The sequence below is a fragment of the Enoplosus armatus genome, chromosome 4 (genome assembly GCF_043641665.1).
Source record: "Enoplosus armatus isolate fEnoArm2 chromosome 4, fEnoArm2.hap1, whole genome shotgun sequence".
Taxonomy (NCBI): domain Eukaryota; kingdom Metazoa; phylum Chordata; class Actinopteri; order Centrarchiformes; family Enoplosidae; genus Enoplosus; species Enoplosus armatus.
The window spans coordinates 24,904,933-24,914,197 of NC_092183.1; the positions used below are offsets into that span (position 1 = coordinate 24,904,933).

General features: G+C 43.4%; 1 protein-coding gene across 2 annotated transcripts; it reads right to left on the reverse strand.

Annotated features, from left to right (window-relative positions):
- Positions 1-3,383: 3,383 nt before the first annotated feature.
- On the reverse strand, positions 3,384-8,850 carry atad1a (ATPase family AAA domain containing 1a). Of its 2 annotated transcripts, none has more exons than XM_070904903.1 (9): positions 8,677-8,850; positions 8,439-8,537; positions 8,222-8,342; positions 6,773-6,973; positions 6,097-6,203; positions 5,794-5,883; positions 5,352-5,402; positions 4,980-5,101; positions 3,384-3,513 (listed from the first exon to the last, which is right to left on the reverse strand). In XM_070904903.1, exons 1-9 carry the CDS (start codon positions 8,848-8,850, stop codon positions 3,384-3,386), a joined length of 1,095 nt encoding a protein of 364 aa, XP_070761004.1. The 2 variants fall into 2 exon arrangements, with proteins under 2 accessions (XP_070761004.1, XP_070761003.1); XM_070904902.1 differs by having other exon boundaries at positions 4,923-5,101.
- Between the last annotated feature and the right edge of the window lie 415 nt (positions 8,851-9,265).

Genomic DNA, 9,265 nt, shown 5'->3' on the forward strand with positions numbered 1-9,265 from the left:
GATAAGAATATAATATATTAGATATTCAAGTTCATATCCACATGATGTAGCTGTTTCTTTATTATTGGCCTGTTTGCCGTGTTCGGCGCTTGTAGTTTAGCCTGTTAGCATGCTAACATCTTCTAATTACCAGTAAACGTACTGTGCAGCCGACGCAGACGGGAATGCCGTTAGCTTTGCAGGTATTTGGTCGTACACCAAAGTAAGCAAATTAGTAAATTTTGACCTGTTGTCGGTGGTGGCTTGATGAAAAGTTAAGGTGATCACCGAAGTCGGTGGGATTCGTCCTCTGGGGACCACACGTTTCTGTCAGTCTGGACCAAAGGGACGGACCAACCGACGAGAGTGACATTGCCATCCATATAGCATGGCTAAACCCCATTATAAATCATGACTTATTAGAACCTGGATGTGGTCTAGACTGGAAATAACTAACTAATAACTGACAGAGGTTAGGTGCTGGTGTGCAGTGTCGCCAGAGGATGAGCCATTATAAAGCAGCTGCTGTCATATGAAAACCTTGTAAATCCTGTGAGCGTTTTAAAATCATGATTTTGCACGGCCCTTATGAGCGGGTAAATCAGATTTCATGACCTTAGAGCACTTGGCCAGACATCCATTTAAAAACTCAATTTGAAAATTGCTCGGCTGTCGGCGAGACCTGAAAAGCGGGACTCATTAGCGATGCAAGGCTTTTGTTAGATACCAGCAGTAGAGCTGGAGCAAACAGCAACAGGGTGGAAAGAGTAAGGGCTTGATTATGGCCAACAATTACTTATTAATGCACGCCTAAAGGGTACAGGATCTGACTGCGACAGCTGCAGAATCTACAAACAGCTTATGATGATTCAGACTCCCAATAAAGTATCTGACTGAATCGAAAAATATGTTGTCTCACTTGGTAAGAACGTTATTGGTGAAATTACCATTGGGGTGCATATGCCAATATACAAAATTAATTTGAGTACTTATTAAGGTTGGACTTTATCGTTTGGGGATGACGACGTTTATTACATTTAATACACTTTGACAAGGACAGGACAGAGACAATCAATAAATAATTGAGGTAACATTTTGCTGGTTAAAAAAAAAAAAAAAAAGATAAATATTTTCTTCAGTGTCATTTAATAAATACACTTTACAGTACGCGGTTAACATATCATACTCGACACATACACATAGTTGATAGTATCATTAATAGTAACTGCGTGTGGACACTCTGTATCCATAGAGGGAGTCTCTGCCACATAACTGATGAATGACATGTGAAGTGATTTTTGCATCGAGGGGGGGAAAGCGTTCACACAGCTGCCTTTCTCCTAAAAAAAAAAAGAAAAAAAAAAAGGGAACTAAGACCTGTGAGCTGCGGTGACATAATTATTGGTTCACATGGCAACATTTCGACCTTTAACTGTCACCTGAGGTACTCTGGTGAAGAGCAACAATGAATAAACCGATAAGGGAGGAGCAGGGTTCTGTAATTTCACTGTCTCACCGTTGCACTTGCGAGACTGCTCTACATAACTCAGGCAGCCTCAGCGACAAGACAACTGAGAAGCTACAGCGCCACCACGTGGTCAAGGCTGAATGACAAATACGGCCCCCCGGCTTGCTCAGACCGCGTGGGAGAAAGGCCCGCACGACAGACGGTGAGGCTTTTCACACAGAGGGAAGGCAGCGGAGCACGCCACAGCGGCTTCTGACTGACAGCCGGTTGAAAGGGTTTTAAATTTTAAAACGCCGCGCTCTCCAGAAAAATACACAGAAAACCCTGATGTCAGTCCTTGATTGAGTGGAGCACGGAGCGAAGACGTGAAAGGTTCATTGTGGCGACGTTCAGAGTGAAACAAAGGAGGCTCGCTAATAATGATAATGACATGGTAAATATGACAACAACAACAACAACACTGTGGAAAAACACTAGGGAGATTTTAACATTAAGAAGTATCAGCTATTGTTCTTTTTGGGTGGGGGAAAAAAAAAAAAAAAAAAGATTGAGTGCAGGCTACAAAGCAGCACTAAACGCACTGGAGACCATTCATTGGACTGGGTAATGGTCTTTGGCCTTTAACTCTAACCCAGCATATCTACAAACATGCACACACGACATGATTTCCTACGTGGCACCCCTCTAACAGCTGAGGACTGAGCAGCGATGCAACAGGTAGGTAGATTTTTTTTTTTTTTTTTTATAGCCACTTAGCAGTAGGATGATTATTGAGATAATGGGTTATTACTGTGTCTTTTATTGCTGCCTCATTATAGCCCAGATCGCTATTACAGGGTTTGGAGAGGTGAACCCATCTCTCGAGTGTGCTGCTTTTTGATTTTCTTTTTTTTTTTTGTCACGCATTAACTGACCGCTGCCTTGCTGTAGCTGAAAAGTGAAAACGAAAGTAAAGTATCATATGCCACCTGCGGCTGACTTTGCTCCCCGCTCTTCCTCGTCACTGTCATGTTAAACACTGTGACCTGACAGCAGCGCTAACAACATACATTTGGCCGACGCATGACGAAATAGTCGGAATGCGTACTCCTCGGGAGCGGTTACTCTTACTCTGCATGAGGAGTATCGCGTTCCTGTTGCAACTTCATGCCGGCTAAACGCATCCTCTCAAACAGAAAAATCAAACAAACAGGAAAAAAAAACATGTTGTTGTATCAGCCATGTGAAAAGCAAATAGTGGTGACATCCAATGAACTTGTCAACTGAAAAATCTAACTTGACTGACATTACTGAGATGCATTACTTAGTATTTTGCTATCACGCAACAACATTTGCAGAGAGTGTAGTGTAATGTGACTTTGGAGCGCCGGGATCAGCTGAATCATTTCTTCCAAAGTGCTTGGATAATATTACTTTAAAAGAGATTTAAGTCTTTGTTGTTAAAAAAAAAAACGTGTTTGCCCAAAAAAGAAAGACGAGGAGTGATCCTGAGTCCTGAACTTGAATGAATGAGTGTATAAGTCGATGGTTGGACAGTATATGAGACCGTATAGTGGCGTCGTAGAGTAGTTTGTGGTATTACTGGCAGTAACTCCAGAGAGATTCATAAAGTTTCCGAAAAATGCTTTCTCCTCTTCCAAAAACAAACTTGTGCCCTTGAGCAAGACAAATCCCTCCAATGGATGGCTGGTCAGTGGCCAGTGGGAGACATTCCATTTCTGGTATGTGTTATAACTGTACACGTGTAGCAGGATCGTGCTGAAAACGAGCATGCTCAGGACAACCCACGCCTGGATAAATAGAATTAAAGACAAGTACGGCTGCTTGCTGGCTTTTCCCAACTGCATCTCTGACACGGTGGGGGGGGGGGGGGGAGGCTCCGCTTGGCGAGTTGGAAGAAGGGAACGCTCCCCGTCGGTGGTGTCAGTGTTGGTGTTTAGTCCAGGGGAACCTCTGACACACTGGGTAACATGGAGGCTGTGGCCCGCTTGGACTCCTTCATCTTGTCCAGGCCGAAGAGGAGGTCCAGCTGGGTGACGGGCCGCAACCGCTCCTCATCCACTGGTCTGGGGCAAAGGAAATAAGAGGTCAGAGGTCAGGCACAGAGACCTACAGCTGTGTCCCAATTCCACACTGCACACTAATTGTATACAGGATGTACTATATGCTTATCTTTATAAAAGAGACCGTTTTTGCAGTAGTTTATAAGAAATCAACATACTGTACTTAACGGTTTTATACCAACAGGAAAATATGCGTCAATCAAACTGTGACTTTATAATGCCACTGCCAATTAAACTTCACTGACAGACGGCTAAATGCTTTTCCAACGATGTAACAGTTTTTTTTTTTCCCGGAGCTCTTTCACCTCCACTAAGAGCAGCTCCTTCATTTCCTGCGCTGCACTGTGGGAGAACAATGAACATCAACAACTCACTCAAAAATCAACTTTCTTTTAGTATGTATATACTGATGATTATGAGTAAACTTCATTTTGTCACTTTTTCAGCGTAAACACACTAGATGCTCAAAACCAAGTCATGCTGTATGTTTAGGAAAGTGGGTCACCATTAGTGTGTGGTGTGGATGGTTTTAATCCTCTTTTTGCTGATGTCATATTGCTTTAAATGTCTTCCTGATCCTGACATGACGACTAAATTGGTGTATTTGATACACTATTTGCTCTATCAGTAGTCAATTTGCTTCTGTTCATTTGAATAATTCTGCTGCTGAGATAAACTAACTTCTCAATGGGCTTTCTTTTTTCTTTTCTTTTTTTTTTTTACAAAAGACCACAGGATCAACTCAGTGCATTGATTACGGAGAACTACAGTAAGTAGCCGTGTGTTCTGCTTCCTTCTATTCATCTGAAGCGCGCCGAAGCCCGGTGTGATAATTGCGGAGAGCTCAGCTGCTGAGTTTAGTGTTTAAAGTGCTGAAAACTACAAGTTAAAAATATTTCTTCTTTTCGAAATAACGGCTTTCTCCAAGAGGGGTTTCAGTAGTTGCCTAGCAACGCTGAAGCGCAGGGTTACACAGATCAGATATCTAGCCTTTTAGCAAAATATCACGTTTTTTCAAAATCCACCTCTGATACCATCCAATTTAACAACATACTGTGATTTGTGAAGGTGATCAATACTCCAATAGTTGTGTATGTGAGGAAGGATTGGCATTCATGTTTTATTATAAACATCAGAACTAGCCCTTTGAAGATCCCGTGGTCCGAATCCTGCTTCAAAAGCTTGAGTGCTTTGCACAGAAAACTGAAAAGAATGGTTATTTTGTGGGAATATTAAGTCAAATTTAAAGTTACCAGTAAATACATCACTCAAAATAATACTGCCATCGGCTATCATAAACCCACAGTGGTGTAACCTCCAACTGTTTAGGGCAGGTGCTGTAGTTAAACAAAGAGATGCTCAGTAGACACAGGGTCTATGAAATCTTGTGGGTGTTTGAATATGAGTCATACTTTTCCTCCTCCTCCTCCTGGCAGTCCTGTAGCTGCTGAGCGATCTGCCTCATCTGCTCCTTGCGGACGTAGTCCCGGACTCGGTACATGGCAGCGTCGCGGCAAAGCTCCCGGAGGTCACTGCCGGAGTAACCCTCCGTCTTCTCAGAAATCTCCTTCAGATTAATGGCGTTGCTCAGCTGAGCAGAGAAGCAGGAACAGCAATATGAGACAATCACGTGGACTGTAATCTAATCGGCCGTCACTGGCCTTTCGCTGCGTTTGCTACTGCCAATCAAGCGCCGACTGTTCACGGGTGATCGGGTTTTCTATGATGTGATTTGACAGTGAAAATACAGGTGTGAAATGATCCCGGTGAACGGCAACAGAGAGCATTGATTCATTTCTTCCACAGCTGACTCGGATGAAAAGAAATCAGAGAAATCTTACGTTTTCTCCCGCCAGAATCAGCCTCAGGATGTCCTGTCTTTGTCTTGTGCTCTGCAAAGACAGAAGGTTCTTATTAAAGCATACTGATGTGGAACCTATGAATCAAAAAAAACACACCTTTCAATTAGCAAACTAATCACCAGTTTAAAAGCCATTTCAACTGCCTTACACACACACACGTGTAAATGCATTTCGAGTGTTTCTTGTACTCATTTACTGTTAAGCATTAACAGCTCACACATATTTATAACTGCCATGATAAGGGACTGTTTATTGCACGTGGATTTAAGTTACAGCCCATGCTTTTTGTGGTTTGGCCAGCAGCCACGAGACAATCTAAGATACACGGTTTAGCGTGTTTAAGCTGCGCTCCTTTCGTTTAGATTCATTTCGATGACATAGATGAAAACTATTTGCGCTGGTGTATGTGTACGTGTCTTACCGGCAGGCCAACATGAAAAGTGGCGGGCATCCTGCGCAGAATGGCTGGATCCACGTCCTGCGGCCTGTTTGTAGCTCCCATCACCATCACCTAGATTCACAAGGATCACAATGCGAATACACTATGCTGAAGAAACCACCGGCTGCACTGAACTCCTCAAACGCAGCACAGGCACCATCTGGAGCAGGTGCTGTGTCCTGCATGCACTTTTTACAAAGACAGCTCTTAAGAGACAAGAGGGATCCAGCACCTTAGCGGTGTGACTGCATTACAGCATAGGAAAGAGGTCTTTGGTCGCGTTACCTGGGTGGTTGAGGAAGTATCCAGGCCGTCCCACAGGCTCATGAACTGGGCCTTCATCATGGCTGTGGCCTCATGATCCAGGCTGGAGCGATTCCTCAGAAATGACTCTTAACACGCGAGAGACAAGGAGCGCGAACAAGAAGAGCATTTACACAAAACTCATCTGCATGACAGACTTGAGACCAACAGGCTGAAATCTGTTTGAGCAATTTCAAGGGGATGAAACAGGATTAGACTGATAGGCTTGTATATTAGCCTGATATTGCTCCTTCAATAAAGAATGGATTTCAGCCTGTCATGTTATCCTACACCAGAGGTTTTTAAACTGAGAAGGGGGGGGGGGGGGCAAGGAGGAACCCTTATAATGTAATATAATATAATATATATATTCTTCAGTATGAAAGTAATTCACAGGTCTGACTGCAAACCGGTAACTGCTTATAGCTGATTTGGCATACTGGTGCCAAAATGTAAAAAAAAAAATATAGGCTAAGACAGGTTGCAGTGTGCAGTGCGACTCTGTCAAAACTTTAAACAACACCAGTATCAGCTTTTCAGAATAATTTCTGCTCGAAAGGGTAAAGATTAAAGATAAAGATAAGTCACATCTCACGGTAATAAGCTAACATTTTCAAAGCGACCACTCTTGACATGCGTCCCAGTGAGAGGAGCTCACCCATCTCATCAATGAAGATGATGCAGGGCTGGATTTTCACGGCCAATGAGAAGACAGCAGCAGTCAGCTTCTGTGATTCGCCGTACCACATGTCCGTCAGCGTGGAGGCCTGAAGGTTGATGAACTTGCAGCCCGAGGCTTTGGCTGTTGCCTTGGCGATCATGGTCTTCCCACATCCCGGAGGACCAAACAACAAGACACCTGCAAGGACAGAATATAACTACTGAAATCAGGAATTATTGTTTCTTTCAAGCTCCTGTTATGGTTCTGTTCAAAGCTCTTTTAAAGTCCCTGTATGTGTTATTCAAACGTGTCTATAAAATATACTAATACACGCTGCTTGAGCCCTTTGATTTTACAGTTTATAGACTTTTAGAGATTTTTTTCTATTCTAAATTGGTCCTCTCTAACACGCGTCCAAGCAGAAGACTTGGCCCAACTTACTGCATACGTTTTAAAGGTCACATGATATAAACAAAGGCTGGAAACTAGGAATGGAACTGGATTCCCAAAGCAGCTAATTTTAGAGGTTGACTCATGCTGAAGCTCCGTATAAAGCTTTGTGCCAAACAGTAAAAAAAAAAAAACTCTCTACAGAAAGTAAAGTGTTCCTTCCAAGTGATCATCTGCTGTCAAGCTGCCAAGTGTACAAATCTCGTCAGATGCTTTTTGGCACGTGGCTCTAGACGGAGGTCTAATGCACCGGATGGCTTTCTAGCACTGACGAGCAAGAGAATGGCTAACAGGCAAACTAAAGAGGTTTATAACAACTTCTGATATCTGCTCAACGTTTTGGTTCTATGCTCCACTGCATTGGGTTTCGAACTACATGTTGGCTATGAGGTTAAAAGGCTGACTTTCTTCAGCACTTCGAGGGTCACATCCATACTGTGTTAACAGTGTAGCTCATTTTACGTGTAGTCCCACAATTTAAGGAAAAAGAAGCAGGACAATGATCCTGAGCATACAGACGAGGAAAATGAGGATTTTCTTTTTGGTGGTCTTGACCTGCAAATTAAGTGTCCCCCGACACCAATCCTACCAAACACGTGTTTCACTAAAAACACAGACTGAAGGCAAAAAGCCCCTGAAATTGGAAAGAAATTAAAATGGCTGCAGCGCAGGCCTTGCAGATCCTCACCAGTTAAGAAACCAAGCGTCTGGTGATGGTATTAGCAGGGCGTCTATTGTAGACTATTTATGTTATTTATTGTAATGTGATTTGTAAGATTTTACCATCTTTCTCTTCCCAAAAATTGAGGTATCATGCGTAAAACGAGCTACAATTCCAACGCTGTTGACCTACTGTGGATGGACACACCCTAAACTGGAAGTTGAGAGTCGGCACTTACAACTCCAGATATCAATGAACACATCACTCGCAATGAACTATAATACTTTTTGTCTTCGTTTGACTTGTAATGTTAGCATGCACTTTACATGTGGTACCTTTAGGAGGCTGGAACAGTTTGGATCCAGCCAAAAGGTGTCTTTTCTGAAAGGGCAGGATGACCGTGTCTTGCAGCTCATTGATAACCTCATCCAGCCCCGCTATGTCTCTCCAGGAGACCTGCAGGGAGGTAGAGCGATGTGAGAAATTCTGCCAGGGAAAGTGCAACGACACTCGATAATCTCAGCATCATGGGCTAATGACCCCAACTGTTACCTTCATAGTTTGCGGATCAACTAGGTGTGACGCAATGTTCATCTCGTACTCTGTTAGTTTGACTCCCTCGACGCCAATCCTCTTCATCAGCTGTTCTGCCTGGAGAGAGAGAGAGAGACAAGACGCACACCTCAGCTGAGGACAACAAGAGGACAACAGACAGCTCTTTTACTATTTTAACCACTGTGTGTGTTACACTGACGGCAGTATAACTATGACATGCTTATGTTCTATGTACCCTTTTCTTGGCTTGGCTTTTCTGTTTGGATGTAGGGTCCATGGCTTCGACCACCCATTTGATGCTGTAGTAGGTCGCCGCGCCAAAGATGGTCAGCCTCAACAACATGCCCACCACTTCATTCCTGGACAGCGGCCGCATCAGGGCCTCCCTGGGAAGATCTTTAAGCAGCATTTCTCTCTCCTTGCAGAGGTCAGTCCATTGGCTGGGCAAATGCAGAGAGCAGAAAGATGAGACGAACAGAAACCCGTTTAAAACAATGCAGTTACAGTGCCAGATACGGCCAATAAGTTTGCAATGCCACATTGCGTGATTCAACAAATCACACAGGAAAATTCCTGTATTTAAAATGGCAACATTTAACAAGTGTGTAAATAACATTTCACCCCTCACACAAATTGCTCCTGGCTGACCACCAAAATACAGTGAGTAGGGTGAACCATGTCGGATAAGACGTATGCCGAATTAAAGAGTGGCTCAGGGGGGTTAGCCATTGGTCGGAAAAAACATATTCTTCGTGGTATGACACGTAACATATGTGTAACAGAGCATTACTTTTATCATTTCTGAATGAAGTTTGTTCTCCCAC

What these genes read in the sequence shown, in the direction of transcription:
- atad1a (XM_070904902.1), bottom strand. Translation starts at nt 8,850, where the DNA reads ATGCTGCTTAAAGATCTTCCCAGGGAGGCCCTGATGCGGCCGCTGTCC. An exon ending in TTGATCCGCAAACTATGAAG is followed by an intron (nt 8,343 to 8,438) that starts GTAACAGTTGGG and finishes ACCTCCCTGCAG; the next exon opens with GTCTCCTGGAGAGACATAGC. An exon ending in CATCTTCATTGATGAGATGG is followed by an intron (nt 6,204 to 6,772) that starts GTGAGCTCCTCT and finishes TCGCGTGTTAAG; the next exon opens with AGTCATTTCTGAGGAATCGC.